At 46.9% G+C, this 17,764-nt stretch overlaps 1 protein-coding gene across 2 annotated transcripts in view; it reads right to left on the bottom strand.

Annotated features, from left to right (window-relative positions):
• The window catches only part of LRSAM1 (leucine rich repeat and sterile alpha motif containing 1), a 47,055-nt gene that overhangs the window by 26,296 nt on the left and 2,995 nt on the right, over positions 1 to 17,764 (bottom strand). For both annotated transcript variants that reach the window (XM_022578680.3, XM_022578681.3), the window contains exons 5-11: positions 17,310 to 17,354; positions 15,807 to 15,884; positions 14,584 to 14,652; positions 12,723 to 12,807; positions 11,611 to 11,732; positions 10,598 to 10,688; positions 3,928 to 4,058 (exon numbers count right to left, since the gene is read on the bottom strand). In XM_022578680.3, coding sequence (XP_022434388.2) covers positions 3,928 to 4,058; positions 10,598 to 10,688; positions 11,611 to 11,732; positions 12,723 to 12,807; positions 14,584 to 14,652; positions 15,807 to 15,884; positions 17,310 to 17,354 — 621 coding nt within the window. The remainder of the gene's footprint in view (positions 1 to 3,927; positions 4,059 to 10,597; positions 10,689 to 11,610; positions 11,733 to 12,722; positions 12,808 to 14,583; positions 14,653 to 15,806; positions 15,885 to 17,309; positions 17,355 to 17,764) is intronic.

Genomic DNA, 17,764 nt, shown 5'->3' with positions numbered 1-17,764 from the left:
AAAAAGAGACCAAGAATGGGTATCTGATTCCCTTGTATGTCTGCACAACACACCTGCAAGTACCCAGCTCCAGCCACCAAAACACTTACATATGCCCAGAGGCATGTGCTCAAGTTCCTGAGGAATTGTTCAAAAGAGTGAAAGCACTGAAAATAACTCAAATGTCCATCAAAATGCGATTACTTCAATAAGTCGTGGTTCATCCACACAATGATTACACAACTGTCAAACAATGGGGCGAATGAGGGTGTAGCTAGAGAAGGATGTCTGCCATCTTTCACTGTGCGGGCAGCATGGTTCCATTCCTGTAAAAACACCACCATCAAGGCTCCAGTCTGAGCTTTGTGGTTGTTGAGACAAAAGCTACAAAGGAGGTTCATTAATCAGCTCATGGCGACTCCTCCAGGGGGTGGGACTACAGGGTAGGAGGGGTGACATTCACTTCATCTATTTCTGTATTGTTTAGATTTACAACAAGGAGCGTGAACTAGTTTTGTAATCAAACATCAGCACGCGCACACTTTTTTTTTTTTTTTTAAGCAGCCCTTCTATTTAGCCATCTGGCTCTGAGACCAGGATCAGAGTCTGTCTGAGCTGTAAAAGCAGCATCCTATAAAGAAATAAAAAATTTTCCTCCTACCTCAGCACAGGAAAAATCTTAAGTTAATCTTTAATTATACAAATAACATCTGAATATATTCTCCTTGTAAAAAGCCCATGCATATAAAAGTACCCATTGTGACTTCCCTGGTGGTGCAGTGGTTAAGAATCAGCCTGCCAAGGCAGGGGACACGGGTTCGAGTCCTGGTCCAGGAAGATCCCACAGGCCACGGAGCAGCTAAGCCCGTGAGCCACAACTACTGAGCCTGCGCTCTACAGCCCGCAAGCCACAGCTACCGAAGCCCGCACACCTAGAGCCCGTGCTCCACAACAAGAGAAGCCCCTGCAATGAGAAGCCTGCACACTGCAACGAAGGGTAGCCCCCGCTCGTGTCAACTAGGGAAAGCCCGCGCGCAGCAATGAAGACCCAACGCAGCCAAAATAAATAAATAAATTTATAAAAAATAAAAAAATAAGAAGTACCCATTGACCACTCCTGGGCCTAATCCTGATTCCCGCCCAACCCCCCCTCCATGCTCCCCATCCCCCACACCCATGTAAACATCATTATCGGACCCAACCCCATGCAGCTACTTACGTACAACTTGTGCCTTTGGAAAAGTACATATATTTGTATGTGTGTGCATATATATATATATATAAACATTTTTTAATGAAGATATAATTTACATACTGTAAAATCCATCCTTTGGAAGAAATGTACAGTTCTATGAGTTTTGACAATTGCATACAGTATCGTAATCATCACTACCATCAAGATGTAGACCAGTCCCATAACCCCCTAAATTCCCTTGTGCCCCTGTCATCAAACCCTCCTCTTATTCCCAGTCACCGGCAATTACTGATCTGTTTTCTCATGTATTTGAACCTCCTTTTAAAACATAAAAATGGAAATATATTATTGAATATTTTCATTGTGTTCAAGTTGTCCTTTTCACTTGTCCACCTGTCCTGTGACCCAAGTCTGAACAGATCCTTCTCACCGTATGAATAGGACATGTCAGTTTAGTCTCTTCTCACTGATGGACATCTCAGGGGCGGCCAATACTTCACCACCATAAGTAAGGCTGCAACAAACATTCCTCTGAGTGTCTCTTTGTGCAAGTGTTTCTCTGGGGTATATACTGAGAAATGGAACTTTGGATTGTGGGCTGTGCCCATCTGAAGTGTTGACATATTTTGTCAAGTTATCTTCAACAGTGGGGAGGACTGATTTCCATTCCCAAGACCAATTTATGGGGTCACTGCTTCCCCACACTCTGGCTAACAGAAATTATCATAGTGAAATCTGTGCCAATCTGAGGAGGAAAACGGCATTTCATTGTTTTAATTTACCTGTTCCTAACTACTAGTGAAGCTGGGCATTTTTTCATACTTATTGATCATTTGTACTATTTTATTCTGTAAAGTACCTATTGATATATCTTCGGTCTATTTTTTCTCTTAGGATGGTTTTCTGTTTCATATTGATTCCAGAGTTCTTTGTATGTTCAGTCTGCTAATCCTTCATCAGAAATATATGTTGTAAATACTTTGAGAGCATAAATTGACACAATTTTCCTGGACAGTCATCTTCTCCCTCTTGAATTCTCACTGAACTGTCAGAGGAAACGTAACCCTACGAAAGCCTTCACAGCAGTTCTGGAATACGGGGGAGGGTGGCATCAGGGAACCAGAGAATAATCAAAAAAAAAAAATCAGTGGAAGATATGAAGCCAGACTGGCTACAGCTGGTGCTCCCCTTCCCAGCCATCGGAGGCCCAGGTCTGTGGTCCTCCGGGGGTGGGGGGTGGGGAGCAGACAGGTGGGGGGCAGAGGCAGTTTCTGAGCTTCCTCCTCCATTCCTGACCTAGTTCACCCCCAGGGACCCGGGAGGGCCACTGTCCCGAAGCTCCATCCAGCAGGGAGACATACAGTAAACAAATCCTCTTCCATGTAATTCTCCTTGTAATTTAGAGCTGTGATTGTAACGTAGCAGGGCCCTAGGCTACCTTCCCAGGACAGATTCTGCCCCTCCTGGCCCATAATGTCCTCCACCTGCCACTTGTCTGTAGAGAAACTTTAGCCAAAGAAGAAACTTAACCAGAGAAATGAGAAATTACAGAAGCAAAGGAAAACAGTCAGCAAGGCAAAATAATAGTTTAGCCATTAAACAAAGTCAAGGACCTCTAGCTCCTCCTCAAGGGCGATAGATAACATTCTGAGCCTCGGCCTTTGAGCTGTTTTGCAAATACTGAAACCGCCAGAGGTGGAAGAAATTAACTACACGATGACCAGACTGTAGCCATGACAAACTGCTCCATCTCACACAATTCCAAGAATTAATCTCAAGGAAATGGAAACAAACTGACCCTGGAGTTAAAGATTAACTGTACCTAAAACAATCTCTTTGATGCGGTTCAGGCCACCACCTAACCAACTTCAAGACGACTGTCAGGGGCTTCCCTGGTGGCGCAGTAGTTGAGAGTCTGCCTGCCGATGCAGGGGACGTGGGTTCGTGCCCCGGTCTGGGAGGATCCCACATGCCGCGGAGCGGCTGGGCCCGTGAGCCATGGCCGCTGAGCCTGCGCGTCCGGAGCCTGTGCTCCGCAACGGGGGAGGCTGCAACGGTGAGAGGCCCGCGTACCGCAAAAAAAAAAAAAAAAAAAAGAAAGATGACTGTCAGAGCTGACAATGCCGTTCTGCACTTAGCCCCCTCCTTCTGCCTACATACCCCTGAAACTCCCCTTTAAAAGCTCTTGCCCCGACAGTGGAGAGTTGGTTCCTTGGGAAACGAATCCACCTTCTTCTCAGGATTGCCAGCTTCCCCAATACAGCTATCTTTCCTTTTACCCAACACCTGTCTCTCAGTATTGGATTCCTGAACAACGAGCAGCTGAACCTGAGTTCAGCAACACATGCCCCCAAGGAAATGCACGGGGCATTCTGAGAACATGCACAGACCTGAACTGGGCTACTGTGTCAGGGAAGGCTTACTCAGAGGACGTGAGGTTTCAACTAGGAACTGAAGGAGGAGACTGAGTTATTGGGAGAAAGTGAGTGGGGAGAATTCCAGCAGAGGGGTTCCACGGCCCCGAGGGGTTCAGGGACAGAGAGGAGCACAGCAAGGCTGTTGCTGGTGAGCTAGTGGGGTGAGGCCACCTAGGAAGCCTTGTGAAAGATTCTAAGCACACGGGTTTGAAGGGAGGTGAGTTCTAATTTGATAGAAGACTCTGGGGGCTGATGCTCTGAACATCTCCCCTGTGCCCAGAGGGGCTGCGTACTCCTTGCCCCAACGCCACACGCCAGCACTTAGGTGCGCCTTACCTGCCAGTCTACCTCCTCGCTAGAGAACCTGTCCGTGGGCCCACTGGGGCTGTCCCGGGAGTTCTCGGCTCCATCTGGCTCCAGGACTGGCAGCAGGTACTGAGAAGGGGGGTAGTATTCCAGCCCAGATGCTGCAAGAGACGGACACCAGCTGACCAGGAGGGAGGAGACAACCTCGGAACCCAGGACAGGCCACTCCTGCCGCTCTCACCCACCACCCGACCCCTGCCAGCATCCTGTCCCACTCCTACCTCAGTCCACCGCACCTCTCTGCTAGACGCTGAGCCCTCCAATGCTACTCACAGGCCTAACGCTTGGGCCTTAAATGTGGCAAGAGCTCAATAAGCATCAGCTGAGTGAATAAATACCACCCCTCCCCCCACCTGCCTCTTTACCATCCAAGTGAGAATGAGGTGATGGAAAAAGCCTGAACTTAATAAAGAAGCCTGGGTCCAAGACCCAGCTTCACCCATAATTTCTTGTGTATGGGCAAGATGCTTGCCTTCTCTGGCCCTGTGTAGTGTCCTCCTGCATCATCTGAAAGGATTCATAATCTTTGCCCATTCTGCCTAAGTCTTGCTGATTTGTAGGCGCTCTTTACATACTGTAGTTAATAACCTTGGGTCTATGATATATGTTGCAACTATCTTCTTCCAGCTGCTAACTTGTCTTTTTAACTTTGATGATAGTATCCTTTTGAGGTAAAGTTGTTTAGATTTTAACGTAGTCAAAGTCACCTTTTTTCCCCTACCAAAGGATATAAATAGGCAATTCACAAGAAATACAAAAAATGGGCAGTAGACATATGAAAAAAAATTCAAATAATCAAGGAAATTACATTAAAATAATAATAGGCTCTCTTGTTTACCGATCAGATTAGAAGACTTTTAAAGATCTCACCAAGCATTAGCCAGGCTGTGGGGAAGAAGAGTCGTCTCAGATACTCCTCATGGAATGTAAACTGATGTAACCTCTTCAGAGGCAAACAGAGTTGTGATTGTAGCACAGCAGGGCCCTAGGGTACCTTCCCAGGTACCCCTGTCCCGCCTTCACCTACCAACCCTACTCTTGCCTGCCAGGGAGGTGTGGGGTAAAACATTCATTCCAGGGGAAAACTCGAAATAACTTCCATACATAAGTGATGGGGCTCCGCCATGTGAAATACTCTACAGCAGTTTACAACAAGGCAGATGCACACATTCTGGGATGGGAAAAGGCCCAAGACCTATTCTTGAGTGAGAAAAGCAGGGCATAGAATCACCTAGTATGACATCTTCTGTGGGTTTTTTTCTTTTATGTTTTTAAAAGAGTGAAACCAACAATTTTACGTACATACATATACCTGCTACACAGTTTAAATAAGTTGAAGGATTTTTTTTTTTCGGTTGCACTGCTTGGCTTGTGGGATCTTGGTTCCCCGAGCAGGGAATGAACCCAGGTCCCAGCAGTGAAAGCGCCAAGTCCTAACCACTGGACCGCCAGGGAAGTCCCCGGGTTATTTTTTAAACTGTATAGTAGGTATACATATGTTCACTGCTTTATTCCTTACGTCTTTTGTACACCTACTACTGCATAACTTTAAAATCTTTTAAAATAAATGGTTTGGTCTAGCTCGACCATTGGCCGGGGTACCCATTACAATCACCTGCTGCTCAAAGATTAGTTTGGTAGATACGTGGCCTGATTAGCTGTAGTGGGATGCATGTGTAACTTCTCTTTCCTTTTTAACTGCAGTATAACATACACACGGAAAAGAACACAAAATCTTCAATGAACAGCTTGATGAATGTTTAAAAGTGAACACTCTCAGAAGCAGGAATCAGGGTTGGTTCAGAGCTCAGGTGCTGATAAAAGTGCACGTTCCTTTGCGTCTGGCTTCTCTCACACCCCGTGCGTCTGTGAGCTCAGCCAGCTTGTTGAGCACAGCCGCAGCTTGTTCTTTCTGGTTGCTGTGTGGTGCTCATTTGTGAGTATAAAACAACTTACCACTCTGCTACGTTACGAATAGTCCTGCTATGAGTGTTTCCATACGTAGCTTTGGGCATTTGTTCACACACATTTCTCGGGCACCTACTGAGGTGTGGAGCCAATGGGTCATAGGGTATTTGAAGGTTCAGCTTGAGTAGATACTGACAATAACTTTCTGAAGTCTTTTCGGGTTCATGCTCCCACCAGCAGAGCATGGAAGCTCCAGCTGCTCCGCATCTTCCCAATTCTTGGTATTGACAGATTAACTTTGGCCATGTTAGCGGGTGTCTTAGGGCCTAAGTATTTCTTTGCAGTCTTTTTTTAAAAAATTTATTTATTTATTTTTGGCTGCATTGGGTCTTCATTGCTGCATGTGGGCTTTCTCTCGTTGCGGTGAGTGGGGGCTACTCTTTGTTGTGGTACGTGGGCTTCTCATTGCGGTGGCTTCTCTTGTTGCGGAGCATGGGTTCTAGGCTATGCTGTGGCATCTGGGCTCTGTAGTTGTGGCTCACGGGCTCTAGAGCGCAGGCTCAGTAGTTGTGGCGCACGGGCTTAGTTGCTCCGTGGCATGTGGGATCTTCCCAGACCAGGGCTCGAACCCATGTCCCCTGCCTCGGCAGGTGGATTCTTAACCACTGTACCACCAGCGAAGTCCTTCTTTGCAGTCTTAATTTGCATTTTTTAAAATAGATCTTTATTGGAGTATAATTGCTTCACAATACTGTGTTAGTTTCTGTTGCACAACAAAGTGAATCAGCCGTATGCATACACATGTCCCCATATCCCCTCCCTCTTGAGCCTCCCTTCCATCCTCCCTGTCCCAGCCCTCTAGGCCATCACAAAGCACCCAGCCGATCTCCCTATGCTATGCGGCTGCTTCCCACCAGCCAACTATTTTACATTCGGTAGTGTATATATGTCGATGCTACTCTCACTTTGTCCCAGCTTCACCCTCCCACCCCATGTCCTCAAGTCCATTCTCTATGTCTACCTCTTTATTCCTGCCCTGCAACAACTAGGTTCATCAGTACCATTTTTTTTTTTTAGATTCCATATATATGCGTTAGCATACGGTATTTGTTTTTCTCTTTCTGACTTACTTCACGCTGTATGACAGACTCTACTCCATCCACCTCACTACAAATAACTCAATTTTGTTTCTTTTTATGGCTGAGAAATATTCCATTGTAGATATGTGCCACATCTTCCTTATCCATTCATCTGTTGATGGACATTTAGGTTGGTTCCATGTCTGGATATTGTAAATAGCGCTGCGATGAACATTGTGGTGCATATCTTTTTTTTTTTTTTTTTGTGGTATGCGGGCCTCTCACTGTTGTGGCCTCTCCCATTATGGAGATGCGCAGGCTCAGCAGCCATGGCTCACGGGCCTAGCCACTCCACGGCATGTGGGATCTTCCTGGACCAGGGCACGAACCCTTGTCTCCTGCATCGGCAGGCAGACTCTTAACCACTGCACCACCAGGGAAGCCTGCATGTCTCTTTTTGAATTATGGTTTTCTCAGGGTATATGCCCAGTAGTGGGATTGCTGGGTCGTATGGTAGTTCTACTTTTAGTTTTTTAAGGAAACTCCATACTGTTTTCCATAGTGGTTGTATCAGTTTACATTCCCACCAACACTGTAGAAGGGTTCCCTTTTCACCACATCCTTTCCAGCATTTATTGATTCTAGCTTTTTTGATAATGGCCATTCTGACTGGCATGAGGTGATACCTCATTGCAGTTTTGACTTGCATTTCTCTAACAATTAGTGATGTTGAGCATCTTTTCATGTGCCTCTTGGCCATCTGTATGTCTTCCTTGGTGAAATGTCTATTTAGGTCTTCCACCCATTTTTTTTTTAACATCTTTATTGGAGTATAATTGCTTTACAGTGGTGTGTTAGTTTCTGCTGTATAACAAAGTGAATCAGCTATACGTATACATACATCCCCATATCCCCTCCCTCTTGTTCTGCCCATTTTTTAACTGGATTGTTTGCTTTCTTGATATTGAGCTCCACAAGCTGTTTGTATATTTTGGAGATTAATCCTTTGTCTGTTGTTTCATTGGCAAATATTTTCTCCCATTCCGAGGGTTGTCTTTTTGTCTTGTTTATGGTTTCCTTTGCTGTGCAAAAGCTTTTAAGTTTAATTAAGTCCAATGTGTTTGTTTTTGTTTCTGTTACTCTAGGAGGTGGGTCAAAAAAGACCTTGCTGTGGTTTATGTAAAGAGTGTTTTTCCTATGTTTTCCTCTAAGAGTTTTATAGTGTCTGGTCTTATATTTAAGTCTTTAATCCATTTGGAGTTTATTTATATTTAAGTCTTTAATCCATTTGGAGTTTATTTTTGTGTACAGTGTTAGGTAGTGTTCTAATTTCATTCTTTTACATGTAAGCTGTCCAGATCTCCCAGCACCACTTATTGAAGAGGCTGTCTTTTCTCCATTGTATGTTCTTGCCTCCTTTGTCATAAATTAGGTGCCCATATGTGTGTGGGTTTATCTCTGGGCATTCTATCCTGTACCATTGATCTATATTTCTGTTTTTGTGCCAGTACCATACTGTCTTGATTACTGTAGCTTTGTGGTATAGTTTGAAGTTGGGGGCCTGATTCCTCCAACTCCGTTTTTCTTTCTCAAGATTGCTTTGGCTATTCGGAGTCTTTTGTGTTTCCATACGAGTTGTAAGATTTTTTGTTCTAATTCTGTGAAGAATGCCATTGGTAGTTTGATAGGGATTTCACTGAATCTGTAGATTGCTTTGGGTAGTACAGTCATTTTCACAATGTTGATTCTTCCCATCCAAGAACATGGTATATTTCTCCATTTGTTCATGTCATCTTTGACTTCTTTCATCAGTGTTTTATAGTTTTCTGAGTACAAGTCTTTCTCCTCCTTAGGCAGGTTTATTCCTAGGTATTTTATTCTTTTTGTTGCAATGGTAAATGGGAGTGTTTCCTTAATTTCTCTTTCTGATTTTTCGTTGTTGGTGTATAGGGATGCCACAGATTTCTGTGCATTAATTTTGTATCCTGCAACCTCACCAAACTCATTGATTAGTTCTAGTAGTTTTCTGGTGGCATTTTTAGGATTCTCTATGTATAGTATCATGTCATCTGCAAACAGTGACAGTTTTACTTCTTCTTTTCCAATTTGGATTCCTTTTATTTCTTTTCCTTCTCTGACTGCTGTGGCTAGGACTTCCAAAACTATGTTGAATAAGAGTGGTGAGAGTGGACATCCTTGTCTTGTTCCTGATCTTAGTGGAAATGCTTTCACTTTTTCACCATTGAGTATGATGCTTGTTGTGGGTTTGTCATATATGGCCTTTATTATGTTGAGATAGGTTCTCTCTATGCCCATTTTCTGGAGAGTTTTTATCATAAATGGTGTTGAATTTTGTCAAAAGCTTTTTCTGTATCTATTGAGATGATCATATGGTTTTTATTCCTTAATTTGTTAATGTGGTGTATCACATTGATTGATCTGAGTATACTGAAGAATCCTTGCATCCCTGGGTTAATTTGCATTTTTTAAATTGACTAAAACAATGTTGAGCACTTTTTTCAGATACTATTGGCCCTCTGGATATTCTCTTCTATAAAATTCCGATTCAAGTCTTTTGACAACAGCTTTTCCTTATTGATCTGTAGGAGTTCTTTTTATCTCCTAGGAGTAAGTCCTTTGTTGGATATGCATGCATTGCAGATATCAACTTCAACTTTATGGCTTGCCTTTTCTTTCCCCATATGGTGTTTTTTGAAGAGGAGAAGTTTTTGATTTAATGAAATCTAATCTATCAGTCTTTTATGGTTAGTGCTGCCTGTCTAAGGAAGAGGTTAGGTTAATGTTCCTTTTTTCCCCACATGAATATCCAATTGATTCAGAATTGTTTATTGAAAAGACCTTTGCTTTTCTTTCTCATTGCTTTGCAATGGCACCTCTGTCATAAATCAGATGACCATATGTATGCAAGTCTTGGCCATGTTCTAAAATTTCCACAGGTGGACAAGAGCCCCTAATTAAGAACATCCAGGCTGACAGGAGGTAACTGGGTGTACTGCTTTCCCCTCCTGGCACCCAGTCCAGGGGTGGCCCTGGGTTCTAGCCACTCCTCCAAGTCCAACCCATGGTGGCCTCTCTCCTGGACGACCCCAATGACTTCCTAACTGGTCCCTGTCCTTGCTTCCTCCAATCCCTCCTCTTTACTGCAGCTGGAGTGGTCTTTGTAAAAAGCAAATCTAATCGAATCCCTCTCCTGTTTGATACCGGCCGGGTACCCTCTCCAGCCTCGTCTGTTCCTCTCGCCTCTACTTTTGTATCCAGCCACTTGGCCTTCTCTCCATCATGCTTCCCACTCCCCCGCCCCTCCAGGCCCTTCAACATGCACCTCCTTCTGCCAGGAACATCCTTCTCTCTTTTCTAATCATCCCTCAGGTTTCAGTCGAGCCACTTTCTCGGAAAGACCTTCCCTGAGGGCCCAGCCTAAACCGGATGCCCGATTTTACTCTCTTGTAGCCACAATCGTTAATCGTACTTCCTTGTGTGACGATCTGCTTTGCCTGTTTCTCCTGCCAGATCTGGGGAGCTCTGAGCAGGCAGGGACCGTGGCCTCCCCCAGCCACCTGGTTGGCGCAGAGCAGTCCCAGGGGTCACATCTGGTGCTCACTGAGCGAAGGAGGCAGGCTGCCTGGCTTTACCTTTGCAGAGGAACTGCTGAATGGCCTCGGTGCCGGCGCCGCACACCTCCTGTGGGGGGTAGACCATGGATGACGCGTCCAGGCTCAGAGTCTGCAGACACAAGGGGACCCCTCTTTATATGTCATTCACTTCACTGCTCAACGCGATCAAGATGTAAGGTCTTTAAAGAGGTAATCAAGTTTGAAACAAAGTCACCTGTCTGGGCCCTAATCCAGTATCAACTGGTGTCCTTAAAAGATGAAATCAGGACACAGACACATACTGAGGGAGGATGATGTGAGGACACAGGGAGAAGACAGCCGTCCACAAGCCAAGGAGAGAGGCCTCAGAAGAAACCAACCCTGCCGAGACCTTGATCTTGGACTTCCAACCTCCAGGAACGTGAGAGAAGAAAAGTCTATTGTTTAAGCTCCCCAGCCTGGGGTGCTTCGTTAGGGTAGCCCTGGGAGACTAACACAGTGTCCCCGGTGCTCACCTTCCCCTGCCCACTACCCCTGCTCTGATGAATCTCAGTTTCTGCAGCTCCAAGCTGAGGCCACTCCCTCCCTGACGGCGCCCGGGCTCTTTATGCCCTGGACCCTCCAGGCACAGCAACTTCCAACCACATCAGCTTCCCCGCTCTTCCCTTAACGTGTCCTGGGCTTTCCTACCTCCTGCCTTTTCCCGAACCGTTTCCTCCACCTGGAATGCTCCTGTTACCTGTGTCTACTTCTCCAAAGCTTTTTCCTCTTTCAAGGTCTGGCTCAAATACCATGTCTTTCATAGAATGTTAATTAACCCCATCAGGACTTGGCATTGTCTCTTCACTCCAGAAATCTGTTTTCCTGCCTCCATCATGGCAGCAAAAGTCACATAATTACAACGGTTCACACTTCAGGCTCTGTGAGGCCCTGAGGACGTTGAGACCTCTGTGACCCCAGCACCCTGTGACCAGGGCAGGCCTCCAGGAATGTGGGAAGGGAGCGGTGGGAAGGCCAGGTAGGACCCCAGGTGAGAGCATCTCCCCACCTACCTCCAGGGTTCGAACGTGTGCCAGCATCTGCGGCAACCTCTGAATCTCGCTTTCACTGATGTCGAGAGTACGCAGGCTCCGAAGCTCCCCCAAGGTGTCTGGAAGCTCCTTCAGCCTGTTGTCTGGAGGGATCCCAATGGCACAGCTCAGCACCCCAAAACCCCTTCACCATCTTCCTGCCTGACTCCCGCGAGGACCCAGGGAGGAGGGTGCCCCCCTCTGAGCCTGGGGCATGTGCCAGGGCCTGGAACCTGAGGCTCCATAAGGAAAAACATGGCAGTGGAGTTTCAGTGACCTGGGTTCAAGTTCCCATTCCACCACTTAATTAGCTGAGTGACTCTGGAAAACTGACGACCTCCCTGGACCACAGTTTCCTCATCTGTAAAATGCGGGTGATAATACTATTTGGCCTCACAGGAACATTGAGGGATTCGATGAGATTATGCATATGAGGTGCTCAGCACAGTGCCTATCACATAGTAAGTGATTAGTAAGTTGGGTACCGTTATTTTTATCATTATTTATATGTTACAAACAGGTAAACTGGGGCATTCTGTACAGGAAGTGCTTAAGGCCAAAAAGAAATGAAAGAGTTGGGGGAGGCACGCATTAGAATCTCGGCTGTGTCACTATCGCACTGGGTGGTCTGGAGCAAGTCACTGCTCTCTGAGCCTCGTTTTCCTCATGTGTAAATTGGGGATAAGATCTCCTTCCTCTCCCTACCTCAGGGACTTGTCATGAGACTCATGGCACCGCTGAATCTGGAGGTGCTCTTCAGTGGCGGGAAGCGCTATTCAGAATCACTCTCACCCAGTCAGTCCACCACATTCTAAACACCAGTGACTGAGCCTCGGGGGTCTAGCTGTCAACATCGTCTGCCCTCCTCCCTGTGAGGCCCTGGCTCGGAGGAGTCACAGGAACCCTCCAGATGCCCTGTCTCTGGTTACCATGAAGACAGATGGACTAGACAGGAAGTCAGACAGTTTAGAGTGACACCTGGGGGCTGGCTGCCCTCGTGCTCAATGGTTCTCAGGAGGAGCACCCTGTGGATGCCGGTTGGGTCAGCCCAGAGCTGACCAAGGGTCACACGGACAGGGCTTCCTGGCCCTTACCTTTCACGTTGAGGGTCTGGAGCTGGATCAGGTTCCCAATGGAACGCGGGAGATACGTCAGTTGATTCCTTTCCACGTTCAAGACCTAAGAAAGAGGGGGAAATGGCGTGAGAACGCACACACACAGACAACAGTGTCTACCCTGCTTCAGGCCAGGCATCATCTGGGCACCACACACACCTCTTTATCTCCTGACAGCCCTGTGAGGAAGATAAAAATTGTTATGATCACATTTGAGAGATGGGAAAACTGAGGCTCAGAGCGGTAAAGTCATGTGTCCAGGAGGGCAAAGCCAGACTTTGAACCCAGTTCTTGCTGAGGTTGTATCATTTATATTGACCACAAAATAGCCAACAATGGTCCCACAATCAGGGCGGGAGGAAGAAGGGGACGAGCAGATTCAGGGATCCAGGTGAGGCAGCGTGTGTTGAGGCCTAGTTATCCCAGTGTTAGCAGAAGGAAGCTGAGCTGCACAAAGGCAATGGGATCCGGCCAAGGCTTCAAGGCCGGCAGCTGGTGGTGCCAGGATTGAAACCCGGGCTCGCTGGATCCCGAAGGCCACACTCCCTCCAGGATGTGGCATCATGAGATGAGCGAGGCTGACAGGATGGCACACGAGGAAGCCATTAAAAATAGGTATGATGGGAAGGGAAGCACGTTAAAAATAATGTGGCAGATGAACATTTGATGAACCAAAGGATGGTTACGAGTTATTATCAGGTATCCAAAGGTTACAAAACAGTGAATGCAGCAATTCTACAAAAATATAAACGTAAACAATTCCCCAAAGATCCTGCACACTGGTATTCATTGTGGCTCTCTCAGTGGGGACAGTTACTACTGTTGAGCCACACGTTCTCCATGTGACCCTGGGCAAGTTACAGTCATCCCTCTGGACCCGTTCTCTCTTCTGTAAATGTGATAACAGCACCCACCTCGCAGGGTAGTTCATTCAAGTCATCTTGAGTTTCCTCCACGTGGGAGGCAGTGCGCTAGGTGAGGACGCTGCCCGCACAGAGATGACAGTTCAGGAGGGGAGCCAGCTGAGCATAACTAGTAACTACAGACTGCAATCAGTGCTCTCAGGGAAATACGCGGGTTGAGACAGGCGAACAAGATGGATCCACCTAGATGCAGGGGGTCGGGGAGGATTCGCAGGGACATTTGGGTTGAGATGGAGGAAGAGCTACTCGGGCAGAAGGAAGAGCCTTGTGGAGACGCCCTGCCGGGGGTGGGGCGCAGAGGGCCGGAGGGTTTTAGGAGTTGAGTGCAGACAGTGGAGGGGAGAGAGAAGGAAAGGAGGCTGGGAAGACAGGAGGGCCCAGCGCACAGGGTCTGATGGGGCACAGTGAAGAGAAGGGATTTTAATCTAAGTATGAAGGACGGCGCGGCTTCCTCTGTGAGCCGGGGATGATGCTAACACCTGCCTCGCAGAGAGGCTGTGAGGAATCAATCAGCCGACAGCGCAAGCGCAACGCTTAGCTTGGTGCTGGCATGCAGGGAACGCTCCGTAAATGCAGGGGCTGCCGCTGACAAGGAGCAGAAGTGAGGCGGTGAGTCAGAGTGCTGAACTCATCATCTGGGAAAGGTAGACTCTCCGGGCGCTCTTTTCCTTTAAAGTTGCGGAAGCTCACGATGAAATCCCAAAAGCACATGCCAAATATATGGTGGAGAGATGCCCACAGCCCAGACTGCTATGTTGACGCCATCACTGGGCATCTCAAGAGCAAAGGGGGAGGAGCCGGTGGCACCAAGTGCAGCCCTGGCTAGAAAGAGCGCGACCAGAACATTCCAGGTCTGTGTGGCTGCCATTTCTTACTTAGGTGGTCAGAGGTGGGTTTTCTGTTTCCTGAAGCCATACCTGGAGGGCTGTCAGCTGCCCTATATCATCAGGAAGGGCTGTCAGCTGATTATCATGAAGATCCAGAACCTGCGGAAGGGGAACAAGTTTAACACCTAGAAGTCACCAGCTGAGAAAGGCCCTCTGATTTCAGGCTCCGGAGAGACAAGGGTGAGGTTGGGCAGGGGTGCCCCACGCCTCTGGGGTTGAAAGCAGGAGCACCGACCCTTCCTCCCCAACTAAATGATCATTCCATCTCATTTCCTTTCTAAAAGTATCATACCACTTCATTCTCTTATTTATCAAATATTTATTTTTACTGTTGAGTGAAAAAACCTAGCTATGAAAGAGTATGCATAGATATTCACGTTAAAAACACCTCATGGTATAAATACATATTTGCATAGTAAAATACTACCAAATATGCAATAAAATATTGATAGTAGTTCCCTAGAGTGTGAAACTGTATGTTTTTCCTTATGCTTAACTGTATTCCCTAATGTTTTTAACAATGAAAATGAGCAAAAAATAGGATATATATATATATGTGTGTGTGTGTGCACATACGTACTATAAAATGCATATATATGAAATATATACATAAACATAAACGTTTTTTAATGTTATCTTTTTTCTGATTATACAAATAATGCACGTTGGACCAGAAAAATGAAGAGAAGTAAAAACGACCCCTAATCCCTGCACACCATCAAGAGCCATAAAAACCACTTTGATGCCTATGCTGCCAATCTTTTCTCCCAGTGTGTATACCCACTGCCACAGCTTATGTTCCTGTGGAACCACCCTGGGGTCTCACCTCACATATACTGTGGCTATATCCCAGTCCTTGTCCTGCGGGAGCTGACGGTCAGGAGGGAGGTGCCCCAGCTCACCAAGCTTTCACGCACTGACCACACAACACCTGGCGTCCCTCCTATTCCTTCCTGTTTGGGCCCATTGGTCTCCCTGCTCTCTGCCAGCTCACTTGCTATGAGCTTATGGTTTGCCTTTCCACCTAGCTCCCTAAGGGCAGGGCCTGGGGCTGCTTCTCTTTGCAAGTGCACCCCACACAAAGCACAGACAAGGTGCCCGATAAACCATGCTGACTAAACCCCAGAGTCACCGTGACACTAGGCATGTCTGGCATAAACTCTGACAGAGGACGCGTGAAGGGAGCGGGGATGCTGGCTACCACCTGGAACACCACGCAGAGTCCCTGATGCCTGGGAGAAGGGCCCCAGTACCTTGATGGTGGCGAGACTCAGGAGGCTGCAGGATTTAGGAAGCAGGGAAGTGAGGTGATTCGTGTGGACAATCAACACCTGTGTGGAAAAGATTTTTGACATGTTAGGCTGAAGAAGAGCAGCAGTGGGGGAAGGCTGGAGGCGGGGCAGCTCAGCTCAGGCTGCCAGCGGGCCCGCCCTGCCCGGTTCTCTGCTCTTGCAGATGTCACAAGGGATGTCTCCAAATGTGGAACCAGATGACCTTAAAATCTGGAGTTTCCAGGGTGAAAGGGACCTTAGAGGTCTAATTCTACCTTCCATCCTGAGAAGGGATCCCCGTGCAGCTGACCTGATCTTAACCTCCCTCAGCTTCAGTATCTTCTTGTGGAAAACAGAGAATAATAAATTCCTGTCTGAGGGCTGCCATTGATGGTTAACAAGCTAACAGAGAAACACCACTTAGCCCCGGGCTGGCACGTGGTCCAGTCCGAGTCATCTATTGCTGTTTTTGTTAGGCGGCAACCCCTGCGTGGATACTGCCAGTGTCGAGGAGCTCACTACTCTGTTGGTATGGAACACATTTTACCTACCTTCATTTAGGTACTTCATTTAGAATACTCTTACCTATCTGCATTCAAGTCTGCAATGCTTTTCTGAAAAATCATTCATTCCACTCTTAATCTCCCCTGGGTGACCAGAATGAAATGAGTGTAGTTTTTATTTTTATTATTCAAATAAATAAATAAATAAATAAATAAATAAATTTATTTATTTATTTTTGGCCGCATTGGGTCTTCGTTGCTACACGTGGGCTTTCTCTAGTTGTGTCAAGCGGGGGCTACTCTTCGTTGCAGTGCGTAGGCTTCTCATTGCGGTGGCTTCTCTTGCTACAGAGCATGGGCTCTAGGCACGTGGGCTTCAGTAGTTGTGGCTCACGGACTCAGTAGTTATGGCTCACGGGCTCTAGAGCGCAGGCGCAGTAGTTGTGGTGCACGGGCTTAGGTGCTCCGCAGCATGTGGGATCTTCCCGGACCAGGGCCTGAACCCATGTCCCCTGCATTGGCAGGTGGATTCTTAACCATTGCGCCACCAGGGAAGTCCCGTAGTTTTTAGTATTAATAACAATGCGGTTACTCAGTGTCTACTATGTGGCAAGCATTATACTTGGGGCATTTATCTCTCTTTCTACCTGCCTACATACCTCACTTGTAATTCTAATAAAAGCTCTGCGAGAGTAGAACTACGAATGTCTTCATTGCAGATGTCTTCTCAGATGAAGAAACTGAGATGTAAGAGCCTAAGGAAGTTGCCCAATTCAGGAGGGGCAAAGCCAGGACTGCAAAGCCAGAGCTGCCTGATGCCAAAGCCTGCTCTCCTGTGAACACACCTGCTGCAGACTGAAAGGGTGCGATTCAGAGAGAAGGGGGATGTCTGTGCAAGGAAGACAACTCCTAGAATTCCCACCTGATTTCAAACAAGCAAACAAGCAATAAATAATTCTCTGAAAATGAAGATCTGTCTCACCTTCTTCTGCAGAACTTTGCATGTTGCAAAAGCCCCAAATGGAATCTAAGATAAGATAAAGAAGGATCAGTGCCTCTCCTCCTGCCAGTTTTTAACTTGTGTTCTGAGTGGCACACGCGTTGGGGAGAGACGGGGCAGGAGGTGAATAAGTCTAAGCCTGGGGAAAGCTGGGAGGAACGCTGCTCGGGTGGTCAGCCCTCCCTTCCAATCAGCTATCGGGTGACTACCTGCCCACCCACCCACCTCACCCCCAACAGGAACGCTATGAAAGGCAAAAGAAAGATCTCTGGTGCTTGGCAGAGAATCCCAGGCTCTCCCAGTGCCCTAGGAATCTGTGAGTACATTTTCTAGACTCTGTGACTCTTAAAGACTATGCTGAAGCCAGAAGATCATCTCAATTCTCTCGGACAAGAACAAAACCTAAGGAATCACCTCTTGACAGGAGCTTCTGGCCT

The sequence above is a fragment of the Delphinapterus leucas genome, chromosome 6 (genome assembly GCF_059928025.1).
Source record: "Delphinapterus leucas isolate spDelLeu-1000000601 "Yukka" chromosome 6, BTC_Dleu_Yukka2, whole genome shotgun sequence".
In the NCBI taxonomy this organism is placed as follows: domain Eukaryota; kingdom Metazoa; phylum Chordata; class Mammalia; order Artiodactyla; family Monodontidae; genus Delphinapterus; species Delphinapterus leucas.
Note: the sequence above shows the minus strand (reverse complement) of the source record. Positions and strands in the feature narration are given on the sequence as shown.